At 35.0% G+C, this 26,955-nt stretch overlaps 2 protein-coding genes across 2 annotated transcripts in view; one reads left to right on the forward strand and one right to left on the reverse strand.

The window, feature by feature from the left end:
- Nucleotides 1-1,342, reverse strand: part of LOC145259926 (D-ribitol-5-phosphate cytidylyltransferase-like) — a 108,579-nt gene extending 107,237 nt beyond the window's left edge. Inside the window, exon 1 of the mRNA XM_080117887.1 lies at nucleotides 1,182-1,342. Within this exon, the coding sequence (XP_079974013.1) occupies nucleotides 1,182-1,342 (161 nt within the window). The remainder of the gene's footprint in view (nucleotides 1-1,181) is intronic.
- Nucleotides 1,343-1,496: 154 nt separating this feature from the next.
- Nucleotides 1,497-26,955, forward strand: part of LOC145259927 (E3 ubiquitin-protein ligase RNF113A-like) — a 136,377-nt gene continuing 110,918 nt past the window's right edge. The window contains exon 1 of the mRNA XM_080117888.1: nucleotides 1,497-1,635. Coding sequence (XP_079974014.1) covers nucleotides 1,518-1,635 — 118 coding nt within the window. The 5' untranslated portion in view covers nucleotides 1,497-1,517. The remainder of the gene's footprint in view (nucleotides 1,636-26,955) is intronic.

A 26,955-nucleotide genomic window follows, 5' to 3' on the forward strand; every position in this document is an offset into this window, starting at 1 on the left:
TACTTCGAAAAAAAAAAACAAAACAAAACAAAAAACGAACACATCCACACAAAAGAAAACAAACAAGAATCAAAATCGATATTTTGTATTATTCAAACTCAAACTTCTATTTAAAATTTTCGATCGATTTAATCTCAGCTTGTCTTTACTTGCGCATTTTCAAACACAACAACATTCTAGTTAAACTTAGAAATTTTTATGCCAATTTACGGAATTTCAAACTGAACCCTTCATTTAATCCACAGAAGTAGATTGTTCTCATTCAGTCAACCATAACAGGGTAGAAATGTTAATTTTTGTTTTGTTATTCTTAGTTATTATCGCCTATAGTAAGGATTGAACCTTCAATTTCTAGAAGACATTTTCACTTAGAACATGTAACATGTTCATAAGAAAAAAAAAAAAAAATTACTACCTGGTCATGGCTGATGGGATGAAAACAATCTACCCGGGTGAATTAGATAAATAATTCAGTTCGAAATTTCATGCAGGCTCCCGAATAAAATGGATGCACGGGAAGAAGGTCGGAGGTTGCATCTCTGTTGAGTCGAGGCCATTGTTGACTGAGGTATGGCTTTGGTCTGGTGCAGTTTTAGGAGGCTTACTCCCCCATGCTTTATCTCCTCCCTTTGAGAAAGAGTTTAATATATTGGTAATCGTCAGACGCGCCACAACCGGGGAATACATGCCAATGGAGCAGCTCGGGCACTTTTTGCAGACCAGAGTGGCCTTCCTCAAAGGAGAACGCTAGCTCTTTAAATTCCTCTTTCCGACCCTTGTTTCACATCATCATCCTGCCGCTAGCAGTCCAGGTATACCGCAGGGGCGCAGCACTTGCACTGCGCCGCAGCGCAGCAGCAGTCAGCACAGCACGCAGCACTAGTCCATATAATCCAAACCCTATGAATTACTTATATACATTTTTAAGTTTATAATTATTTGAATGCATGAATGGAAACTTTTAGAGTTTATGTGAAATAAGCTGGCTTAATCTCAGCTTAAGGCTAGTATATTTCAAGTATTTAAAATATGTGTGTCCTGTTTATTTTATGTTAGCTAAAAAAATTGAAAACAAAACAAAAAAAACACCTGGCCAAAAAGTCCGATACTCAAACGTCCGGTGTCCAAAACATCCTAGATTCGTACACAATAGTAATACAAATATATGTTTGTCCACTTACCTATTAAATGATTCCAATGTGTATGCAATCAGCGGTTTGTCCATGATAGGCCAGAACTGTTTTGGTGTCGTAATGCCGGTTCTTTCTCCATAACCTCCGGCCGGTACGACAACACATACGTTAAAATCCACTGGACTTTCTTCTTCTTCGTCGGCCGACATTTGGGGACGAGAAAAAAAAAATAATAAAAAACGTGCGTTATTTTTTGTTTGTTTGTATGTTTTATATCGTCGATTTCTATTAGTCAACTCCTTCGGCTGAGGACGGATTTAGCCAATCAGAGACACGGAGAGAAAGTATCGCGGGTAGGTGGAAAAAAAATAAAATAAAATAAAGATGGCCGACCCCGGTGTCAAAGAGGCCGATCCCAATGTTACAAAGCTTGAATTTAAGAAATCCTTTCGGAAAAAGGCGACAAGAGGACGCCGACGAGAAACAGAAAGTAATTCCGAAGGTACAGGAAATGATTTAAACAAATATCCATGTGTTTTACACTTGAAATATTAAACCTTTCATTTTTGTTTTCAAGGGTCCGCGCCAATATTATTGGTCAACCACTCCACATGTTATTGTTTTAAATCTATGAATGTTTTAAAAAAAGAAATGATTTTTAGGTAGATTTTTTGTTTTTTAAATAAATATATTAGTAAAAGTAAAATAAAGATCGATTTTGATCCTCATTTAAAAAATGTTCATATCATGTTTAATTGTATACAAGGAAGACGTCTATTGTGTTATTTATTCTTCCTGGTCACTTAATGGCACGTGGTTTTGATGGTGTCGAAGTAAACATGGCATTTAACCTTTGCTTGGGTCGTCTGCTGAATCTCGTTTCCAACTCGATAAATACTCCTCAGGTTTCTTATTATTCTTTGTTGTTTCTTCTGTTCCTTTCGAAGATACAAGAAACGCTTGTAGTCGAAGAAAATCGCTTCTTCATCTTCCTATATCCAACCCGCCATAGTTGTTTTAAAATAATGAGCTGTGGAGGGGGGAGAAAAAAAAAAAAAAAAAAAAAGGAAGAGGTAGGAAGTATGTCAAACTGCATCTACACACACTTATTTGTTGTTGCATGTTTTTTTTTTTTTATTTTTTTAAATTATATTTTAATTATTCAGCCTCCATCTACCTATTTTGTGAAGGGGAGGAGACTTCGTTTATTATTACATCTAAAAGTACACCCAGAATCCCATTTGTTTTTATTTATTTATTTTTCAAATTTTAAAACAAATTAAAAACTCTTTATTTTTTTTTTTTAGGTAAAATCAGTATATATTTTTTAATTAGCAAATCAACCAAAAATAATATTTTTCACTGCTACTATTTCCACTTTTTATCCCCCATGTTTTTTTACAGTGTTTGTTGTTGTAAAAAAAACTGTTCATTGAAATATAAAAAAAATAATTCTAGTGAAATGAATATAAAATATGCAGAATACGGGCCGTGCTATTTTTAGATAGGATTTTCAAGTTAAATTCAATTTTTACGGTATCTTGTGTTTCTTAAATTGTTAAGTGAAAGTACAGAATAGTTACAAAACGCCCTCTCCTCAGCATGTTAAGAATGGGTTTCTAAATAATAACGTTCGTATTCTCCACAAGTACCTAAATGAATTAACTAAATTAATTTAACAGATAAATATTTTTCAAGATACGGATGGTTTTAAAACATTTTTCAACATTGGGTGTGAGCTGTGATATTTTAAAATAAATTGAAGGTCCCAAAAGCGCTGTTTGTTAATGCTTATTAAATCAATGTTTTTTTTTTAAATCCTATTTCAGTCACCTAAATTATTTAGTGTACTAATAGTAATACTGAAAACCATTTGGCTTTCAGTATTACTCCTAAACAACTTATTTTTACTTAAACTATTTTTTAGAAAAAGTCAATTAATTACATTAAAAGCATTAAGTGGTGCTTGTACACTTATTGAACCGCGTCATTTTAAAATAGTATTTTCAATTTAAAAGTTTTACGATATCTTTTTATTATTAAATTGTTAGTTACAAAACGCCCTCCTCTCCCCATGCTAAGAATGCCTTTCTAAATAATAATTATTATTTCAGCACGGTTTGATAAGTGCATACTGCATAAGTACTCAAGTTATAACAAGTTTCATCGTACACTTGAAACGCCGGAATGAAAAGTCGGCCGGGAAAATATAGTCGTCATCTTTATAACCAAGTTCAGAAAGAAACAATTTTGTAGTTAAAGGACTTTGAGCATATTTATAAGCGATTCAGAAGCATAGGCGACCCTAAGTGCGACGGTGTCAGGTGAAAACCTAGCCTCGGTGTGAAATTTTTCCTATTACCATACGTGATTTCCTTTTTTAGTTTAAAATAAATAAGCAAATTAAATTACTGATGTGAAGAAAACATGTGAAACTTTTGAACACGTTTCACAGATTTATTTAAAACTAAAACAGAAAGTCCGATTTGGTAATCGGAACATTAGGTACCTCCAACGCGCGCCACAGTTTTACCCCCCTCACCGTATGTAACACGCTGTAACTGTAATTTAATTTAATACCATTTAAAAGAAAAAGCTTCAAATAAACTGCTAATATTTTTTACAGCATACAAAAATAATGAAAATGCGAGATAAAAATTGTGTTTACGTTATTGACGCTTTAAAACAACGTTCCTATGTAGTGACGTTTTTTAAGCCATAGACACACCCATGTTTTAAAAATCTAGCAAAAATCAAGTAAGTCATATTTTCCTGATTCATTATTAAATAAACTTATATATTAAAAATAGAGGTAAATATATGGATACGTTTTACAACAGAACACCGACCACTCCAATTTGTTTTTTTTTTTTAGGAGTAATCGAGGTTGCTGACAACGAATCTGATAATCAAACCCGGGGCAAATTTACCGTTTGCATGGTATTAACCCCTGAACCCACGAACTACTTTCCGTCACTTTACAGCATAAACGACGGTTGTTGAATGTGCCTTCACGTAAAGAACTGCCTTTTCACATGGCGTACGAATCTTTTGTGGAACATTTCAGCTTAAAAGAAAAGCACTCCAAGTGTGGAGGGGGGGGGTAATGTCGGAAAGGCTTTTTTTTTTTTTTTTTTCATTGGCGGACAATTTAGAATTCGAAGAAAAATTTTACCGATTAGAATACATTTTAACATTGGTAAATTTTACCTTACGCTACAACAGAACACCGACCACTCTAATTTGTTTTTTTTTTAGGGGTATTCGAGGTCGCTGACAACGAATCTGATAATCAAACCCGCCGCAAATTTACCGTTTGCATGGTATGAACCCCTAGACCGTGGGATTATTTTGTGCCATTTCACCGCCTTCAGTAGTGTTTTTCTTACGTGCGAACAGGCGTAGTGGGATGTCATATCACGTCGCGTAGGAATCTTGGCATGCTAGAATCTTAAAGCGGTCATTTCAAATAAAGTTAAAAAAAAAAAAAATGTGGTTTATTTATTATTTTTTTTTTGTCTTACGTAATTTTTAATGCTTTTTAATTAATCTAAAAAAAAAAAAGTTGGGGTATTCAATTATAGGACTTGTGTAGTTTAACATGTGCTTCTGCAGTTTAATTAACTGTTTTTCCCTAAGTAACACACCAACATTTGTGAAATGGTAAATGTCGACGCGTTACTTAGGAAAAAACAGTTAATTAAACTGCAGAAGCACCTGTTAGTGGAATACCCCCCCCCCCCCACCAAAAAAAAAAGAACGAAAAACATGAAAATGTTTTTGGTGCTTAGTTTTTGCAAACCGCTCGTGAAAACTTATTTTTTGATCAATTAAAAAAGCATAAGACAAAAAAAAAAAAATGAACCACTTTTTTTTTTTTTTTTTTTTTAAACTTTATTTGAAAGATTCCTACGCGATGTGATAAGACACTTCACTACACCCGTTCGCACGCAAACGTATCATGTAAGAAAAACACTACCGAAGGCGGTGAAATGGCACAAAATAGTCCCAAGGTCTAGGGGTTCATACCATGCAAACGGTAAATTTGCGGCGGGTTTGATTATCAGATTCGTTGTCAGCGACCTCGAATATCCCTAAAAAACCAAATTAGAGTGGTCGGTGTTCTGTTGTAGCGTAAGGTAACATTTCCCCAGATTTTTTTATATAACAGGTTTCCAATAATAAAAAAATATATTCATATAATAGAATATATGACTCCTTAGAGATAATAAAAATTGCAAAAGCAAAATCAACTAAAAAAAAAATTGTTTGGATTTGATTATTTAAAATGACAGAGGTGATAATCAAAATTTGTGCCTTTCCAAAAAAGTATGGAGGCCTGTAAGCAGTAGTATCTTTAGATACATATCAACAGAACAGGTTAAAATTAATTTTATCGTCTGTGTAGTTAAATTAAAAATCTGTTTGTTTCATAAAAGGTAAGTCTTATATTGTTTTTATCCATTTTTTTTATTGTACATTTTATTTATTCATAAATTTCTGCATAAATGATCTTCCATAGAAATTGACCAAACAACAGTAAGCACAGGAAATGATGACGTCCCTAATTAATGTGTATAATGACGTTTTATACAACGGTTTCAAGATACCTACAGAACATTTTCATATCGACACTAAGTTTTCACCTGACACCGACATGGTCGCACTTAGGGTCGCCTATGCTTCTGAATCGCTTTTTTTTTTCTTACTGAAACTTAGTTTAAGAAAATATAAGGGTACTTATGCAGAATACAGACCATTCTCTTTTTCTTTTTTTTAGATGGAAACGATATTTATTGTTAGGACATCTTATTATAGCAGTTAAGTTATGAATTTTGTAATATTTCTTTTCTAGATGCAAGTGCTAATATTATATTTATTTCAGTTTTTAATTTTTATTTTTATTTCATTGTTTTATTAATTGTGTAACTGTAAATGGTTTTCTCGTGGAAAAATGTGCCGATTCTATCTGGCAAGTTCATTTGGAATATGTATTGTTTTATTTTATTTTTTTTTATAATAGATTTTTCTTGTCCATAAATGTTTATATTTTCCAAGTTGATAGCATAACAGCTTTATTGTATTCATTTTCAGTTAGTGAGAGGGGAATCTTTCACCATACTTTTCCCTAAACACGCCAAAGTACAATACTTAATAATTTCTTTTTTTTTTTAATGGAGAGTAGACAATGCATTGTGGATGGGTTATCGGCAGCTCCCGTTACTCTCACTTCTCTTTATTTGTCACTCAGTCCTCATATTTTAATGAGTGATTTTTCTGACAAAGGGAGAAGAAAAAGCTGTATTCTAGGTTGGCAGTATTTTGCGTGAACAGCCGCCAGAGATGTCGGAAATTTTCTGCTTCTCTGTCTATCCTTGTTGCCATGTCACTAGTAAGGGTGCTGGAGGTAAACGTTTTATCTGGGCTGACGTTATCCACCTGATAGTCAGGGACCCGAACCTTGGATTAACCACTAAGGAGGCTGTCCTATTAGTAGGTGCAAAGTACTGGGGCTGCTGTATTGCCATTTGGTGAATGGATTCTGGACCATGCAGTAGCTTCTGGTGGGGTCTCTCGATGCCATATTAGTGGGTAATTGTTACGACTTTACCTTTTCATGTGCTACAAAAAAAAAAATTTCTTCATTTCTATTTCTCTCTTACTTTCCCTCTCTGCCCTGCTTCAAGCAAGTCAGTCGACCTAATCCACAAATCCCAAAACTCCAAGAAAAGTTTCAATAAAGAATACACAATTAAACCCGCATCTCCAATTTCTAACATAGACCCCCACTACCATGTCTCCTTCTCTAACATCAGGGGTCTATGTTCTAACTTTCCAGAGGTTGAAACCCAATTACAGGAGACTAAACCAGACATATTCTTTTTAAGTGAAACTGGCATTGGACAGACTATGTCCCTAGATGAGTTTGTAATTAAAGGATACTCTAACTTAACTTCCAAATTTGACCCCCAAGATCATCATGGCCATGGAATATGTGCATATATAAAAGATGGGTTTCCATGTGGTAGGGACATCTCCAGAGAAGATCCTAACTTACCCATCCTATCTGCTTATCCTTCAGCTAATATTCATGATGATGAGGGGAGGTTCCGTCATGATTTCTCCATTGCTTATGACCTCACTCAGATTGTTCACGAACCCACCTGTGTGGCTGATACTGACGGCCAGTATGCAAGTCTCCTAGATCTTTTTCTCACAACTTGCTCTGAACTGTGTTCAGCTTCCGTTCTGTCTCCACTTGGATCTTTCGACCACTCTGTTATATCAGTTAAGTTAAAAATGAAATGGCTAACTAGGATAGCTTCTGTACATTTATATCAGATCTACCTCTGCATTCCATGTTTAAAAAGGATGTGTCCTCTATAGTATCAGAACTGAAGGAATGGTTAATTGTAGGTATAGACCGTTTCATACTCTTGAAAAAATTCTAGCAAAAACCTAACAGGCAGTCGTGGTTCTCTCCAGAATGTGCTGCTGCCATTGCGCACAGAAATCACTTTTTCCATTGCTTCCAATGTAATAGATGTACTGCGACTAAAGCTGCTTTCAGGACTGCCAGCAACCACTGTAAAAAAGTTATAAAGAACGCAAGAGAGTTATATGCTCAGTCCATTAACTCCAAAGTAGCTGAGCAGCGGCTTGGTTCCCACCAGTTTTGGCAAATAGCAAAAAGAATCCTGAAAAGAAACGTGTGCTCTATCCCAACTATCATCAATGGACCTGAGGTAATCTCATCAGCATCAGACAAAGCCAAACTCTTTGCCAAGAACTTTGCAGCTAATTCTACCCTTTGTGACCAAGGTTGCCAACCTCCAATATTTCCTCCTGTATCAGAAAACACGCTATGTGATATACAAAATCTGTATGTGATGTTGCGAAGCTAATATTCCAGTAAAGCAACCGGCCCTGACGGTATTCCAATTATGGTACTCAAAAGACTTCAACCAGAACTAGCGCCCATCCTTACAAAACTTTAAACGTTGCCTTAAGGAAAGTTGCTTCCCATCACCCTGGAAAATCTCATCAGTATGCCCTGTATTTAAGAATTCAGGTGATTGCTCATCTCCCTCTCAGTACAGGCTAATAAGTCTCCTGTGCATTGTGAGTAAGTTGCTAGAATCTGTGTTAAATAGAGAAGTAATCAACTATCTCAGCAAAAATAACCTTAGTGACACGCAATATGGTTTCCATTCTGCTAGATCTACAGCAGATGTGCTTACAGTTATATCTCATAGGATTAGCGAATCTCTCGACGGAGGCTTCCTTTCTAGGGCAATTGCTCTTGACATATCAAAGGCCTTTGATAGAGTATGGCATAAAGGTTTACTTCACAAGATCTCCAGCTATGGAATAGCTGGAAATGTCTTCTCAACTATTAAATCATTTCTCTCTGATAGGTTCATAAGAGTAGTGTTTGATGGGCAGAAATCAGAAGCTCTCAGTATTAATGCTGGAGTCCCTTAGGGGTCCATCCTGGGCCCAACTCTCTTCCTGATCTACATTAATGATCTCCCAAATCACATCCTTACATCATTCATAGACATTTATGCTGATGGCACTACTATCTATGGTAGCACATCTAAACGACCAAGTTCTCTCTGATTCTCTCTCTTCTGATCTTGAGCATGTGGTACAATGGGGAAAGGAGTGGCTGGTTACTTTTAATGCATCTAAAACCGAGCTTTTATCTGATCCCCATCTGGCATCAATTGAAATGAATGGCTCTCGTCTTGGGGAGGCCTCATGTTTTGACAAGCTTCTGGGTTTGACTTTTACTCCTGATCTTAAGTGGAACACATACATTAAATCCATTGCCAAGGCTGCTTGAAAAATGGCAGGATCCTTCTATCGATCCAGAAGATATCTCACTGCTGATGAAATTCTCTATCTATATAAGAGCCAGATACGTCCAAGGATGGAGTACTGTTGCCACATCTGGGCAGGAGTTTCTAGAAAGGACTTATCCTGTCTTGAGTTCAAAATAAACTTTGTAGCCTTGTAGGGGATGTCCTTTTCTCTTCCCTGCAGCCTCTATCTCACAGAAGAAATGTTGCGAGTTTGTCTCTGATGTATCATTATTTTCATGGCAAGTGCTTGACTGAGCTCCAATCTATGGTCCCCCCTCGCCAAACTTTCACAAGAAACACCCGTCTAGCACAAATCACTATCAATAATTTCCCCCACTCTTTATCTCTACCTAAACGTAGATTCCATGAACAAAGCTTCTTTATTAGAACTATGTGCCTGTGGAATTGTCTTCCGTTTTCCTGCTTTCCAGCTGATTACAATATGGTTGTCTTCAAGTCTAACGTAAACAAATTTTTGATGAGCCGTTCCATATAAGTTAACAAATTCACCAAATTACCATTACTAACGATTAATATATTGTCCAATTTCTACTGTACACTCTTTAACCCTTATCCTCGAGTGGCCTCTTGGCCTTGATAAGTAGTGACGCCCATGTAAAAAAAAAAAGGGGTGAAAGTACACAATAGTTAAAAAAATTAAAAAAAAAAAGACGCTTTCTTCCCCATGTTGGGTTTGGTTAAAATCAAATTCCACCCGTCTTTGTTCACATTTACTTACGATGAATGCTCTAGCAGTGTCAGAAAACGTCATTAAAAATGTGTGATAAAATTGAATAATTCGACCTACCTTTTGAAGCTTATAACTACTTGAAAAATGTAATTCCATCCCTAAATGTTTTTTTTCAATTAAAGGAGCAAAGTCCAAATTTAAAAAAAAAATAACAGGTTTAATAGCAAATTATGCAATATTTGATTTTTTAAATCGGTTTTCTTTAAAAGATTTAAAGAAAATCAACGAATTTTAACTTACTTCGATAAAATATATGTATATATAAATTCTAAAAAATCACTTACCTATAAAAAATACTAATCAATGGATACTTCCATTCTTCATTGTTAAGAATTTATCCATATTTATATTTTATATTCCATGTCCTTTTTAAATAAAATACTTTTTTAAGCGAGTATTAAAAAATACCGCGACATAAGATGTTTCAGAACTGGAATAAAGGGAGACAAACGCCACCTTTTCTTCAAGTTGAGAACTTCGGTAGCCTTAAGCGCCAGAATTAATCTCCCTTTCTATTGCTGACTGTAAACAAAACTTAGTATATATGGGCCACCGTAGTTAAAAAATAATCCCATTTTACTTATCAGTTTTTGCCGATGCAAAAAAAAAACAGTCGACCGATTTTTTTTTATTTGTTTTTATTCTCGTAAAGAAATACACGAGTTTTTGATTTAATGTATTTTATTTCTTCTTCATGGAGTGAATTTTTTTTTTTTTTAAATATCTAAAAATAAAACATTGAATGAAATAGAAAAAAATGTTGTAATTCTACAAAATTTTCTGAACAATATAGCAAGATTATAAGGTTTCACTTCAAAAAAAAAAAAAATTTAACATGGTTTTTAAAAAAAACAGTTTTAAACTTTTGGTAAATTTGCAAATAATTGTTCTTTTTTTGTTTTAGATTAGCTTATTTTATTTATCTTCAATTTGTGATATATAAATTTGAGGTGAGAAAATTAATTATTTTCATTTTAATAGACATTTAAAAATGGGGTGGTGGTGAATTAAATAAATAAAAAAAAACGCTTGCCTAGAATATTAGATTCGATTTATTGGAAAGAGCATAAAATTTCGCATTGAACCTGAAAATATCTTAAAAATTGAACCAATAGAAAAATTTTGATAGATTTTTAAAGTTTAAAAATTGAAAAAAATGTAACTCGTAAAATTCAATTGATTTCATTACATAAAAAACATGGCTGCATGAACGTGCGCAGGCACTTTGTAAACACTGTTTTTAAAAAAATGAAAAATAATATTTCTATTTTTTTTAAACAACTTTGATAATTTATTTTGGAAGTATATTCCATAATAAAATAAAAAACCCACTTTAAAAAGAGAAATGACGATTTTTTTTATATTTTATTCGCAGTTTTGTGTTAGGGGTGTCAAAAATTCCGCCAAAATTCTGATACACCTATGAATGCTCTGGAAAAGTCATTTCTGATTAATGTCTACCAATTTTAAAATGTGAAAACAAACTTTGCGAAGAGAATATTTTAAACTGGGAAACAATGTTTACCAGTTAATATTTGCTAAACATTAATCAGAAGTAATTTTTCCAGGGCATTCATCGTCAATCACAAATATCAGCTGATGTAAATGTAAACAAAGACAGCCGAAACTTGATTTTAACCACAGTGGATTTCTAATTGATAACATTATTATTTCAGCGCGGTTCGTATTTTGCATGACAACTAAAATAAGTTGTTTGGTAGTAATGCCCTAACTCACTTTACTCCTAAATAACGTTATTGAAATAGGAATTACACTGCTTTTATCTCTCTTTCTCTATCTGTCATATATATATATATATATATATATATATATATATACTAACATTTGTACCCGGCATTGCCCGGGTGTTTGGAGGTGTGTGTTGAGCAAAAAAAAAAAAAAAAAAAAAAAGTGGTAGTAGAAAGGCAGGTTCGAACCCGTACCACGAAGGAGGAAAAGAACGGGAGAAAAACGTGACGTCTTTGCTGTTACGACCACCGCAAAACCGGAAGTGACTTAGGTTTAAATTAAGACAAGACAATCGAAAAGAGGGGATATCGACAAAAAAAGCGACCCCTCCCTGTAGAAAAGTGCCCAGTTGAGGGTGAAGAAATTAATGTTTTTAGCCAATTTTTCGGTATTCGTTGTCTGAAGGGTCGAGCTTCAAAATGATACTGATCTTGTAAAAATCCGTCGCCTCTATCAAAAGTTTTAGGCAGACATACAAACATACATACATACATTTATATATTGGTAGCTACAAATTTTCGACCCAAACCGATTAAAAAGCTTGCTCTATCTCTGAATACCCTTTATGTAAAATTTCAAATGTTGAGACCACAAATTGAGTAATTTGGTAGAGACCGCAGAGGTCAATTTAAAAAAAATTTGGACCCCTATTATGACTCCTTAACATTTATTGTTTTGGACTCACATTAAGTTATTAAGTTAGATCCATGTCCAAGGAATCTGTATCTAAAATCTCAAGTGTGTAGACCCAAAATTGTCGGAGTTTGGTAGAGTTTTCAAAAGTCAAATCGTTGACTTTGAACACCTTAACAGCCAAATTTCTGATCACAAAGATTTTCTCAAATCTCTGTACCCTGTATATCAAATTTCGAGCCTGTAGACTGAAAATTGACAGTTATTGCGTAGGGAAATGTACACACACACACACACACACACTTTCACTTTTATATGTATATATATATATATATATATATATATATATATATATATATATATATATATATATATATATATATATATATATAGATTAGATGATGATGGGGAATTTCAAATTATCCAGAGTATTGTGAGAACAGTAACAGTTCTAATCTTGCATGTTAGTAAGAATAGCATAAGGATAAGAATAATCCAAATAATTTAAATTGATCCTTCTGTTGTCAACAGTTCGCATTTTTGTTTTTTAATACTGCCTTATGATTTTAATGTTTATTGAAGTTGAGGTATATATATATATATATATATATATATATTTATTTATTTATTTATTTTTTGCGAGTCCACATTAGGGTTAATGTTGGGGTGAACGAAGGCCATGTTTTTTGTTTTATTATAAGCATAAGTGGTTTTCATTTGTGTGTTTAAGGATAAGACAAGCGTGCAAAGCGAAAAAATATCAAAAATCAATCGGAGGACGCTGATTGGATAACAAACCATATCATCTTGCAAACACTATTTGTTTTAAATCCTGGCAGCTATGTTAGATTTGGAGATCTCCCTAAAGTGAAATTGCACTTTTATTCATTTATTTATGAATACTCACCTCCTACCAAATTCTTTAGATTATTAGGTATTCTGAATTTCAAACAAAATGGAATGAAAAAGAAAAATAAATAAATAAATGTTACTAAAGGCAAGATAAGTTACTCTACTACCTACCTGAATAAGTTTTTTTTTGTATGTCTTTTACATTATTTAAAAGCATTTCCTTAGTTCACTATAAAAGTACGGTCAAGTCAGTTAAGTTAGAACAAAAAAAAATAATGGCCGCCATGTGTTAATCGATCAATTGGGATCTCCAAAGCTCGCTGTAAAATCGGTGACGTCATCATTTTGTGCGTACATTTAATATCAACAGATGTTGAGAATATAGGATGCTTTTTCGGGACTCTTAAAAATAAATTAAACGCGGTCACCAATTTATAGGAAGTGTTACCAACTTACATCCTTAAATAAAGAAATAAAAATAAATTCATGAAAAGACGGCACTCGATAAAGAACATGGAATCGCTGAGTTTATATAAAATAAATAACATTTATTTACATGAAAGAAGTATTAAAATAAATTGTTCCAACATAAGTGTTTCCTTGTGTTTTAACGTTTTGAATGAATGATTATTGATGTTCAGATTTTGTGTGTATGGCACAAGGCTTGAAAGTACTGATTTTTATGATATGTGTGCCGCATTAGGGCTTGGAGTCAATATGGCTCATTTCCTGGCGGAAACAGTCCGTAATCCATGTGTGTGTGTGTGTGTGAGTGTTAAGTGTTGGGACATTATGTTGAACAGAGTGCAGTCTCGATACTGAGTGTGAAGTAATTTCCAGTAACCAAGATGGTGGCTAAGAATCAAATGCAGTTCGTGACATAGCCAACGGCGAACTGATTGAATCCAAAATTCAACAATTTTGATAGTAACTTTGGAAGATTTTCATTGGTTGGTTAGCACAGCCGGTGGTTATAAAAACGATTGTCAAAATCATTGGTCTCATACCTCCGCATCAGGAGTAAAAAACATTTCAGTGTTCATATTGTAAGCTTTGGAATATGAATGCTTACAAGGAGGTTTGAGTTCTCGCTGGATGTGGTAAATTTCCACAGTGGGTATGGTAGTTCATCTGCTGCCCGCGTAAAACCATGATGGATGTTTTAACGTCTCACAAAGACAGAGCTTCCTCAGACACGTGCTGCACTTGAGAATTTGGAGAGAAACTGCTTTGATTTTTGCGGGTAAATGCCTTTATAGTACCCACAAGCTGCTTTAGGACTGATCACCATATTCAAGTGCGAGGAAGCGTAAACATAGTTCCTTTGCTTTTATGCATGCGTGTGGTCGCATCACAACTTCATGTTCCTCTGCATTTTTAATAACGCAGAGGTGTTTCAAAGTGGTGATCGCTGTGGATATGTTCCTGCCTGTCATTTATTCTGGCCAGCGTAACAGGTCACTGCAAAATAGCATAAAATAAGAATAATGGAAGTAGCGTCTCTTTGCTTTTATTTTGCTTAGTTAGGTTTTTTTATATTTACACAAATATTATAGTTATTAAAAAAAATATATAAATTTATTATAAAATATTTATGTATTTATTTGTCTGCTGGGTTAATATTTTTCTTATACAGTAAATATGTGAATTCAAACAGTTAACGTATTAATGTAGGAAGTTATACATAACGGTTCAAATTATCGCCTGTAACTCCTGATTTGCCAACGAAAGAATACACTTTTGTACCAGAAGTTGAGAAAGACTCATTGCACACATGTACAGAATTCAAAACAAACCTTTTCCTCTTTACTGATCAAGCTTCAAACCAGTCAAACAATGTTTGACCGGTTCTCCATTTTTATATGGCTTTCATAACTCTGATGTAGTTCTTGTGAGATGCTTTCTATGGTTGTAGTCATTTCTCAGATTCTTAAACGGCTTGTCAGCTTATATGTTTTTTTTTTCTTTACTGGTTGCAGCTAGACATTCTCAGAAACCACCAAGTTCTATTTACTCGTACATTTCTCATGCATCTCTCTTTGTGTACCCTGGCAATACATGCTTTTCGATTGTGCTGGGACATTTACATAGAATTTTCTTCAGTAACACATCGTTCGCATTTCATCTTTCTTTATGTATTATGTTTGATTATCTTATGTTTGTCTTTGACAACCCATCTCTGGAACATTTTTTTTTTTTTTTACCAAACTTTGAAACTTGAAACTTTCCTGAAAAAAAATTTTTTTTTTTTAATAGATGGTATAAATTCTATTATTTACAATTTTCAAAGATTTCAAAGTTATACAAACTAGTAACTTTTATTTTGCTAGTTATTTCCTCTGAAGAGAAAAGCCTAATTTTTGAAACTCCATAGAATAAGAACATTTTTTCTTATGTTCTTTGAACATTTAATGAACTAATAATGCAAATTTTATTTTTCATTATTTTAATTTGTCTTTTATTAACACTCTATCTATAATATTGAGCATCTTCTATCACAAAAGAATTCAGTATAAAATATATATTATTCAGTTAAATACATATAACTAATAAATCATCACTTATCAAGACTAGAAGCCATTCAAGGATAAGTTTAATGGGATGAATAGATTGTCAGTTGAATGATGAACAATATCATGAAAGGAGTAATGAATAAAATTTGATTATGATGATGGTTTATGACCTGTATTTGTTAACATTTGATTTGGAGACAAAATGTTGTAGGCTGCCGGAAATTAGTTCTATGATGATGTGTTTTACAGATAGGAAAGAAACTATGCCCATAAAAATTCTGTTTAATGTTAGGCATATGAAAGATACGTTCTTTGTAGTTTTAGTAGCAATAAGGCAACTTCTTTTTATGACTGTCTTTCAAGGAAGAAACTGAGATTGAAGCTCAGTCAAACACCTTCTATAGAAATAACAATGGAGTAGAAAAAGACTAGCAATCTTTTGTATGAGAAAAGGATTGTAGATTACAGAAGAGATCATCTCTACAGGAAGCAGAGATTTTCAATACAAGTCCTTGACAATCATAGGTGGCCTTTCTCTAGCGGTCGGGTTCTGTACAGTTCTAGGAGGTCCACTTTTCTAGATTTTACTTTCTCTCTTTGAGAAGAGATTAGTTTATTGCTAATCGTCTTAGGTGCCCTTACCGGGATTGCTCAAACATTTTTTGTAAACCAGAGTGCTCTACCTCTTGGGTGCTAGCTTTTTAACTTCACCTTCCAACCTTGTGTCACATATTCCTATGGTGAAAGGGAGGTAAATACTATCTCCCACTGGATTGTATAGTCGATTTTGTACTTTGTTAAAGCAAGAAAGAGTACTTTGAATGGCAGATTCCCAGTTGTGCCAATAGTGTTCGATCTTCGGACATATGTGACGTTTATATCGATCCAGGAGTAAGGTATTTTCTGGAACAGTCAAATGATTTAACCATTTTTCTAGCAACCTTAGCAACATATTCCATTTTCGATCTGAGGTTAAAATCAGTCCTAGGAGCTTATCAAAACAAGGAGCATCCTTTAGGGGAGAACCATCCATTTCAGTTGGAGCAAACACGCATCTGAGCATTGGTGGTGAAAGGAGAGCAACTTGGTTTTAAAGGTGTTAAGAAGTAACAAGTCACTCCCTCCGTTGCATCAAATGCTCCAGATCACGAGAGAGAGAGAGAATCAACAAGATCTTGACCGCAAATCTTGATCGCCAATGCTCATCAAAATGCTGCCATAGACAGTTGCGTTGTCTACATAAATATAAATAAATATGATTTGAAAGATCATTAGTGTAAATCAGGAAAAGATTTTGATCCAGGACAGATCCTTGAGGTATGCCGGCATTGAGTGCAATGTGCTTCCTACTTCTGCCCGCCACCAACTACTTCTATAGACTGATCAAAGAGAAAGGATTTGATGTTGAAAAGACATTGTTAGATATTTCATAGCAAGTTGGTTACACAACCTTTTGTTTATAATAAGCAGAAATATTTAATCTGGCTATTTCTTGTAATCTCATTCGTATTTTCTGACCAATATAAAAAGTAAGTATAACTAGTGAGCAAAGCAAACATTATTCACACTGTATCTCTCTGAGATGATGATGCCATCTAGAACCTCTTTTCTTTAGCAGGCATCTAGAACCCTTTTTTTTTTTTTTTTTTTTTTTTTTTTTTTAGCAGCCATGAGAGGAACAAAGAAGGAGATTCTTTTATTTCCAGTCTGAGTAGGTTTAAATATTCTTAAATGTTATTTATATAATTACTTAGGAATCTCCGTACCTTGCGATGCATAAGACAGTTAAGGTATACCATCGTTTTTAATATGAATTTGAAACCAGATCCAAAACATCCTTCAGTTTCTTTCCATTGCAATCAGTCTCTCTTGATGAAGGTGTAATGTAATTCTCAGAGACAATTTTATGAATTTTCAATCAACTTCATTAATTGAATCTTATGATGAGAAGACATCTTCATTCATGGACATTATTTTAAATATCCTTTTTTAAAAAATTTTTTTTTTTTATACATTTTGAAACATTAGTTTTCAAATTTTGTGCTAACCAGCAATAGTATAGCAAGTCTATAAAATATTTTTGCTTAAAAAAGTCAAACTCCATGGAATAATGAAACAATTCAATCTATCAGTGTTTATGAATAATGAATTTTGTAAATGTTAATTTGCATAATTCAATACCCATCATATATAACGTATATTTCGGCATTTAAGGCGATCGTCAGATAAGACGAGGTACAAAATTGGAGCAAATTTATAATATGTCGGTTGTATAAGACGATTGCTAAATAACAAAACCATATCAGTTTAGCCTAGGCTAGAGATTGCAACACCCGGTATCTTATGAAATATTGGTTTTTAGAGATTTTTTTAACTTTAAGGGTCGTCTTTTATACACTGAAATATACAGTATATCTATACTATTATATAAAAGGAACTTCGTCTGCCTGTGTGTGTGTGTGTATGAGTTTGTTCTCTATGGGCTCTAAAATGGCTGAGCCAATTTTTATGAAATTTTACACAAAGGTACTTTATATGCCTGGCAGTGTTCTTAGATAGGTTTTGTATCAGAATGTTTTCGAAATAATCCAATGAAACATGGAACAGGCGATTTTGACCAAAGTTAACACCTTTACACAGCTTAACATCACAAATGCATCTGAGAAGTTTTTATTATTACCACACCAGCCGAAAGGCTTGACATATAAAAACGGCAATAGGTTCTTTGATACGACATGGGTGTGTTCGAAATGAATGTTTCTGTTTAAAGCACACTTGCAACATGATACTTGACTTTTTCATTTTAAACTTAAATTCAAGCCATTACCATCACACAACCAGTAAGGCCAGGCATATAAAATCAATAGTAGGTTCTTGGATATGAGAATGGCATGTTTGAAATGAATATTTCTGCTTAGAGCACAATTGAAGTATGATACTTGACTTTTGCATTTTAAACTTTAATTCTAGAAAAATAATTTTATGAAATCAACAGGTTCTCTACAATGTATTGTTAAGTAAGTCACTGCAAGAGGCATGTGAGCTTCCTCCCGGTGCACTGCAATGGGTCCCCACTTAGAGCAGGTTAGAGTTAGAGCAGGCAATCAATCGATTTGATTGAAAAATAATGGATTTCACAGATTTTGCTGACAATAAAAATATGGGTGTGTGAAACATTTGGTGATCATCATTCAATCCCGGGCAACCTTGCGTCATCCTGCTGATATATATATATATATATATATATATATATATATCCCCAACTGTCATTTGGGCGATCGGGTTTCGATTCTGGCTTGAGGTATTTGCTTGTCTAGCCACACTGATGAGCTGGAAAACAGTGAAACTACTGTATGTGGATGACTATAATGCTCCCTATCTTAGGTTGAGCATATTGGGAAGTGATATACAAATTACCATTACGGTATGAAGCAATGCTCTTTGTGTAAACAAATTGAGCTTAGGTATTTGGACAATGTCGAAACATTGTTAATTCACTGCCTGCATAGCAGCAGCTGTATAGCGCAACGGTTAGAAGCTCCGACTATCGTTTCGGCGATCGGGTTTCGATCCTGGCTTGATGTAGTTGCTTGTCTAGCCGCACTGATGAGCTGTGAAACAGCGAAACAGTACTGTATGTGGATGACACATTATATATATATATATATATATATATATATATAAAGTGTATTTTTATTTGTACAAAACTTATTGGCTACATATGTGCATACATGATTTTGAATAAAGCCCCAGCTGAAACATGTATGCACATATGTAGCCAATAATGTTTGTATAAATTAAAAAAGTTATGCTATAATACAACTCTACCGGTTATTGCCTGCAATCTTATAAACACTGGAAGTGGAATTTCATTGGCTTAACATTTCAGAAACAACAACCATACACATATATATTATTGCGTATCTTTATATGTATATATTTTCCGGACAGATTGTTATCTTTATTATTTCTTTTCTTTTTTTGTGCCCTAAATATATTAAAACCGGAATATTTTAGTGGTTAGATTGTGTCCCCTCCCCCATGCTGATATATATTCAGTTTCTACCCGGTTCATGAGAAGAGAGTACTTTTTTGAAAGTTTAATGTTAAAAATAATTTGGATATGGGGAGGGGGGCTCCACCCTTTACCCTAAAGTAAAGAGCCCACCCACAGTAATTCAGAGGCTGATATTAACGTTTTCATTCTTTCCCTTTTATCATTGGAAGTATGTCAGCCTTGCATATAGTGCATTTTATAAGCACTGAAATATCACATAGGCTGCAAAGAGTAAAAGTCTATTTCCAGGCGGGACCAAATGTAGGCATGAGTTAATCCAGGATTGGCCAAACTATGGAACACTGCACAAGTACAAGTGGCTCACACAACAGATAAAAAAAACAAAAAACATAGTTTGACATGCATAAAAATAAAAAATAAAAAACCCAGACTTTTATAAAAAATAGTACAACAGAAATTTAAATAAATTTTGTCCAACATTAGATATCACAAATAATGTTGGGACGATTAATCAGGAATCAGAAAAATAAGAACTTCTTTGGGTATTGGAATCAGAAAAATCTGTGCCTATTTTCCGATGCCAGAAATGATTAAAAAAATTTTTTTAACTTAATTTTGAATTGCTGGTACAAATGATAAATATTTATTAATTTTAAGCTACCAGTAAAATGTAAATCTATAGATTATCCCATATAAGTATATTTTTTGTTTATACATGCACATATTGCATGGGTTTTTATAGTAATCCAAAAAAAAAACCCCAAAAAACTATAGATGAATATTTAAAAAAAAATCAGAATTGGGAATTTAAATCAGAATATGTAATTTTAATAGAATTGGGAAAAATATTGGAATCGTCCCATCAGTAATCACAAACTAACATATAGTTTAGAATGTAAAAACTAATAAATATATTGAAATATCTTTCAATTTTAACTTGTGATATCTTGTTTAGTTTTTGGATGTAAACAAAATGTCATTTTTTTCCCTTTATAAATGTACTAGCCTGGGTGCCCGGCATTGCCCGGGTGTTTGGAGGTAAGTGTTGAGTAAAAAAAAAAAAAAAATAGTAGTAGGTAGGCAGGCTCGAAACCGTACCGCGAAGAAGGAAAAGAACGTGAAAAAAAAAAGTGATGTGTTTGCTATTGCGCCTTCGCCAAACCGGAAGCGACGTAGGTTTAAATTAAGGCTAGACGATCAAAAAGAAGGTATGACTTTTGAAAATATTGTCGAAAAAAGCAACCCCTTCCCGTAGAAAAGTGCCCAGTTAAGGGTGAAGGAATTGATGTTTTTAGCCAATTCTGTGATATTTGTCATCCGAAGGGTTGAGCTTCAAAGTATCTAACTCTGGAAAATCCGTTGCTTCTGTCGAAAGTTTTAGGCACACCTACAAACATACATACATACATTTAAACAGATAGGTGAGATTTATATTATAGATTATTTAATTCTTTCTATTGTATCGTTAATAGTTTTTTTTTTTTTTTTTTTTTCATGCTACTTGAAGTTATGTTACTATTTTTGGTAACATTCTTTTTATTTTTGGTAACATTTCTTTTATTTTTGGTAACATTTCTTTTATTTTTACATGAAAATATGTTCATTGTATTATTTACGTTCTCCGAACTACTGTTCTCATCTTGAGTGTTATTTTCATGTTTTGGCCGATGTACCATACGACCTTCTTCAGGTGTATCTTGTCGAACTCTGAAATCATTCTGTTGAACTCAGGAATTCCATGCAGATTCCTGAGTCTGAGTTCAATAAGATACACCTGAAGAAGATCCGAAGTCAGATTGACCAAAACTTGTGAAAAAAATACTTAAGATGAGAACAGTAGTTCAAAGAATCCAAATAATCTTTATCTAAAAAATTCAGAAACGTTCCTCAAATTTGAAAAGTACAATATTGTTAGTCTTTATGCACAAGAAGAAAAATATGTTGGATTTGATGAAGGCGTTTAAGTTGTTTTTCACCCCAGCCTCCCGAAATGCAAGTTGAAATACTCATAAAATGTTTGCTCTATTATCAAATTGTGTTCTGTATATGGCATAATCATGTTCATACATCGGTTCCCATTTAGCTCACCAAAGTTGAGCAAGCCTGGTTAGTAGTAAAATGAGTAACCATTTGGGAATACCAAGTGCTGTATGTGTTCTTCACTTATCTTGGCATTGTTTTCAGTTGTCCTGGATTTCTCCTTGTCAAAGGAATTGAGCAGTGCCGACTTGGGTGAGATGTGGTTGGAGATTGCGCAACTCTTGCTTCATAATTACACACAGCCATCCTTACAGGGATTATCCATTGTCTCTCTAGATTCAGCAGAGGTATTTTTATTCTTGCCTGTTTTTACATGGTCTGAGTTTTTTTTTTCTTGGTTTACAATTGAATGAAAAACATGTCTTGATCTCTGTGCTTGGAATTAAGAAGATTCAATGTGTTAGCTGTTGAAAAAAAAAAAACATATGAACAATTAAATTCACATCAAATCGTTTTTTTTTTTGTTTTTTTTTGCACATTTGGTCATGGCAATGGGATTATGTCCAATGTTTACACTGATTTGATTGAATTATTATTGGTTCAATCATGATTAATTTCCCTTCACAGGCAACATGAATTTGAGCAAATACATTAAGGACATTGCCAAGACTGCTGCATAGAAGGTGGGTTCTCTCTACGGTGCTAGAAAATTACTCACACTAGAGAGTATCCTATATCTTTACAAAGCCACAAGAATGGAATATTGTTGCCACATCTGGAGAGGCGCATCTACCACTAGTCTCTCACTTATAAACAATAGGTCCCTCACTATTTGCCAAGCTCCAGCTTCTGTCTCATCGCTGCAATGTTGCATCCCTGTGCTTGTTTTATAAGCACTTTAATGGAATGTGCTCTGATTAATTCATACCTTGTGCCCTCTCGTCCTATTGTACTTTCGACAAGTGGCAAAATCCTATATCTACATTGTTTAGGTCCTTACATGTCAGAAAGTCGTTTACTCTAATGGTTTTATTCCTTTGAACTGTTAGACTTTGGAATTCCCTCCTTGTTTCCTGCTTCCCTTACTATACTAACCCGCAGAAGTTTAAATGTAATGTGAACAGACATCTTGCTGCTCAATTCCCCACAGTCCTTTGTTAGACATGATTCCAAATAGTAGCCCTTATGTTGCAAGGAGCAATATGCCTTGTTTGGGGTGAAAAAGAGTTTAAAAAAAAAAGAAAAAGAAAAGAAAACATTACATTTGTAATAAGTTTTCACCTGTTTGAAGCCGGCAGTTTTTGTTGTAGAGAAAACAAATTGGCTACTGGATAATTGCACACAAGAGGGCAAATTTTCTAATTTTCAACAAATTGTGAACAATCTTGTGAGCCATTAAAAGAAATTCTGTATAATTGTTTTTAGGTATAACAGGTATGTGAATTCTTTGATTTTTAGTGACACTCTTTCTTTTTTTTCTTTTTAAATCAAGAAAAGTGGCATTGTTCTTAAATTGATATAGATTCCCATAAATCTAACTTCTTCATATTTTTCTTTGATCCAAACTCCGTTCTATTTTACCTCATATTTTCTCTGTTACATTACAAGGAACCACGGTGGTGTAATGAGAACGTACACAGTAAAATTCAGTTCTAAGTGACACTGTTTTGAAGATTCGATTTCCTGTGCAGTCGATAGGAAGAATACAATTGCAAATTACTTAAAACTTCTATGTGTACATGGCTGATGAAACATGACAATGGATTAAATAAAAAACTCCATTCAGAATTCAATGCAGATACCTAAGTTAGAAAAATTCCCGAGTTCAACTTACTAAACTTGAAGAAGGTTGGAGGTTGTAGTGATCGAAACGTAAGAATACCACTCAAGATAATAACAAAGGTTTGAATAATATGAATAATATGATGCTGTAAGAAATTTAAGTAGGTAAATAAAAATAAATCTATGTCATCAATTACCTGCCTCCCTTCCTTTCTTTGCAAGTTTCCTGCCTCCCTTCTTTTCTTTGCAAGTTTCCTGCCTCCCTTCCTTTCTTTGCAAGTTTCCTGCCTCCCTTCCTTTCTTTGCAAGTTTCCTGCCTCCCTTCTTTTCTTTGCAAGTTTCCTGCCTCCCTTCCTTTCTTTGCAAGTTTCCTGCCTCCCTTCCTTTCTTTGCAAGTTTCCTGCCTCCCTTCTTTTCTTTGCAAGTTTCCTGCCTCCCTTCCTTTCTTTGGAAGTTTCCTGCCTCCCTTCCTTTCTTTGGAAGTTTCCTGCCTCCCTTCCTTTCTTTGGAAGTTTCCTGCCTCCCTTCCTTTCTTTGCAAGTTTCCTGCCTCCCTTCCTTTCTTTGGAAGTTTCCTGCCTCCCTTCCTTTCTTTGGAAGTTTCCTGCCTCCCTTCCTTTCTTTGGAAGTTTCCTGCCTCCCTTCCTTTCTTTGCAAGTTTCCTGCCTCCCTTCCTTTCTTTGCGAGTCTCCTGCCTCCCTTCCTTTCTTTGCGAGTCTCCTGCCTCCCTTCCTTTCTTTGCGAGTCTCCTGCCTCCCTTCCTTTCTTTGCGAGTCTCCTGCCTCCCTTCCTTTCTTTGCGAGTCTCCTGCCTCCCATCCTTTCTTTGCGAGTCTCCTGCCTCCCTTCCTTTCTTTGCGAGTCTCCTGCCTCCCTTCCTTTCTTTGCGAGTCTCCTGCCTCCCTTCCTTTCTTTGCGAGTCTCCTGCCTCCCTACCTTTCTTTGCGAGTCTCCTGCCTCCCTTCCTTTCTTTGCGAGTCTCCTGCCTCCCTTCCTTTCTTTGCGAGTCTCCTGCCTCCCTTCCTTTCTTTGCGAGTCTCCTGCCTCCCTTCCTTTCTTTGCGAGTCTCCTGCCTCCCTTCCTTTCTTTGCGAGTCTCCTGCCTCCCTTCCTTTCTTTGCGAGTCTCCTGCCTCCCTTCCTTTCTTTGCGAGTCTCCTGCCTCCCTTCCTTTCTTTGCGAGTCTCCTGCCTCCCTTCCTTTCTTTGCGAGTCTCCTGCCTCCCTTCCTTTCTTTGCGAGTCTCCTGCCTCCCTTCCTTTCTTTGCGAGTCTCCTGCCTCCCTTCCTTTCTTTGCGAGTCTCCTGCCTCCCTTCCTTTCTTTGCGAGTCTCCTGCCTCCCTTCCTTTCTTTGCGAGTCTCCTGCCTCCCTTCCTTTCTTTGCGAGTCTCCTGCCTCCCTTCCTTTCTTTGCGAGTCTCCTGCCTCCCTTCCTTTCTTTGCGAGTCTCCTGCCTCCCTTCCTTTCTTTGCGAGTCTCCTGCCTCCCTTCCTTTCTTTGCGAGTCTCCTGCCTCCCTTCCTTTCTTTGCGAGTCTCCTGCCTCCCTTCCTTTCTTTGCGAGTCTCCTGCCTCCCTTCCTTTCTTTGCGAGTCTCCTGCCTCCCTTCCTTTCTTTGCGAGTCTCCTGCCTCCCGTCCAGTAATGCCCCTCCCTATTTGCTGGTGTCTTGTATCCTTTCCTCCATTTGCCGGTGTCCTGAATCCTTTCTCCCTATTTTCAAGTTTCATGTCTCGTTTCTCCCTATTTTCAAGTTTCATGTCTCGTTTCTCCCTATTTTCCAGTTTCATGTCTTGCTTTTCCCTATTTGCCAGTTTCATGTCTTGCTTTTCCCTATTTGCCAGTTTCATGTCTCGCTTTTCCCTATTTGCCATCTTGATGTCTCGTTTGTCCGTATTTGCCATCTTGATGTCTCGTTTGTCCGTATTTGCCATCTTGATGTCTCGTTTGTCCGTATTTGCCATCTTGATGTCTCGTTTGTCCCTATTTGCCATCTTGATGTCTCGTTTGTCCCTATTTGCCATCTTGATGTCTCGTTTGTCCCTATTTGCCATCTTGATGTCTCGTTTGTCCGTATTTGCCATCTTGATGTCTCGTTTGTCCGTATTTGCCATCTTGATGTCTCGTTTGTCCGTATTTGTCCATCTTGATGTCTCGTTTGTCCGTATTTGCCATCTTGATGTCTCGTTTGTCCGTATTTGCCATCTTGATGTCTCGTTTGTCCGTATTTGCCATCTTGATGTCTCGTTTGTCCGTATTTGCCATCTTGATGTCTCGTTTGTCCCTATTTGCCATCTTGATGTCTCGTTTGTCCCCATTTGCCAGCATCGGTTTTCTTTCTCCTTTTCCCTCATTTGTCGGTTTTCTTTCTCCTTTTCCCTCATTTGTCGGTTTTCTTTCTCCTTTTCCCTCATTTGTCGGTTTTCTTTCTCCTTTTCCCTCATTTGTCGGTTTTCTTTCTCCTTTTCCCTCATTTGTCGGTTTTCTTTCTCCTTTTCCCTCATTTGTCGGTTTTCTTTCTCCTTTTCCCTCATTTGTCGGTTTTCTTTCTCCTTTTCCCTCATTTGTCGGTTTTCTTTCTCCTTTTCCCTCATTTGTCGGTTTTCTTTCTCCTTTTCCCTCATTTGTCGGTTTTCTTTCTCCTTTTCCCTCATTTGTCGGTTTTCTTTCTCCTTTTCCCGCATTTGTCGGTTTTCTTTCTCCTTTTCCCCGCATTTGCGATTTTTTTGTCGCGTAACTTTTATTTCCTTATAACACTGTAGATTATTTAAAATAATGAAAATCTTTTAGCATAAGTCTTTCATTTTAATAGTCAAAGAAAATACTCCCTCAAGACTGAACATATTTTACTAGCAAATATTTTAAATACTTTTGATGTACTTTAGTATTCCTAATTAGTATTAAGAACTCGTCACGGTTGGGAAAGACGTAGTGTTTATTTCAGCATTTTTTTTTTTTTTCACGGTCACTCCCATTAAATCCACTAAGAAATGCATTATCCACTTTACCGATTAAAAATACTTAATAATATAAATATACTATCCCCCCCCCCCGGCCTGGTCATAAAGTATGCTTTAATATATCTTCATTTTTGCAAATTTTATATTTATTATAAAGACAATTCTCTATTGATTATTATGTTGTGCCTAATATATTGTAGTGATTTCAAAAGTAAAAATCAAATAAAAATATGATCTAGATGTCATCAGCTACAATCGAAATGAAAACATAACTCTCGAGCATTATTTGTTACCATCTGAACTAAGTCCACACACATAAATCTTTACAAAATAATGTTGTTAAGCGTATAAATGCACATTTGCACATGTGTAGATGTAATATGTTGAGTCGACTTATGCCTGCCAAGTTCCAATTTCTACCCCTTCACTATTTTTACCAGCTGAAACCCAAATCAAATTTGTTTCACGAGTCCGAATACCCTATATATCAAGTTGTAAGTCTTTGACAAAAATTGACAGAATAGTGTAGCATTGACCGTTCTGCACACAAGCAGACAGAAAAGGTCAGTTTTATATAAGCGAACAGACCGCCTGGCATTGCTTGAATATGATATCTTAATTTATGCATGAGTATGATATCTTAATTTATGCTTGAATATGATATCTTAATTTATGCATGAATATGATATCTTAATTTATGCATGAATATGATATCTTAATTTATG

This window comes from Euprymna scolopes, chromosome 35 (genome assembly GCF_053919585.1).
Source record: "Euprymna scolopes isolate OS-2025 chromosome 35, ASM5391958v1, whole genome shotgun sequence".
NCBI classification, from domain to species: domain Eukaryota; kingdom Metazoa; phylum Mollusca; class Cephalopoda; order Sepiida; family Sepiolidae; genus Euprymna; species Euprymna scolopes.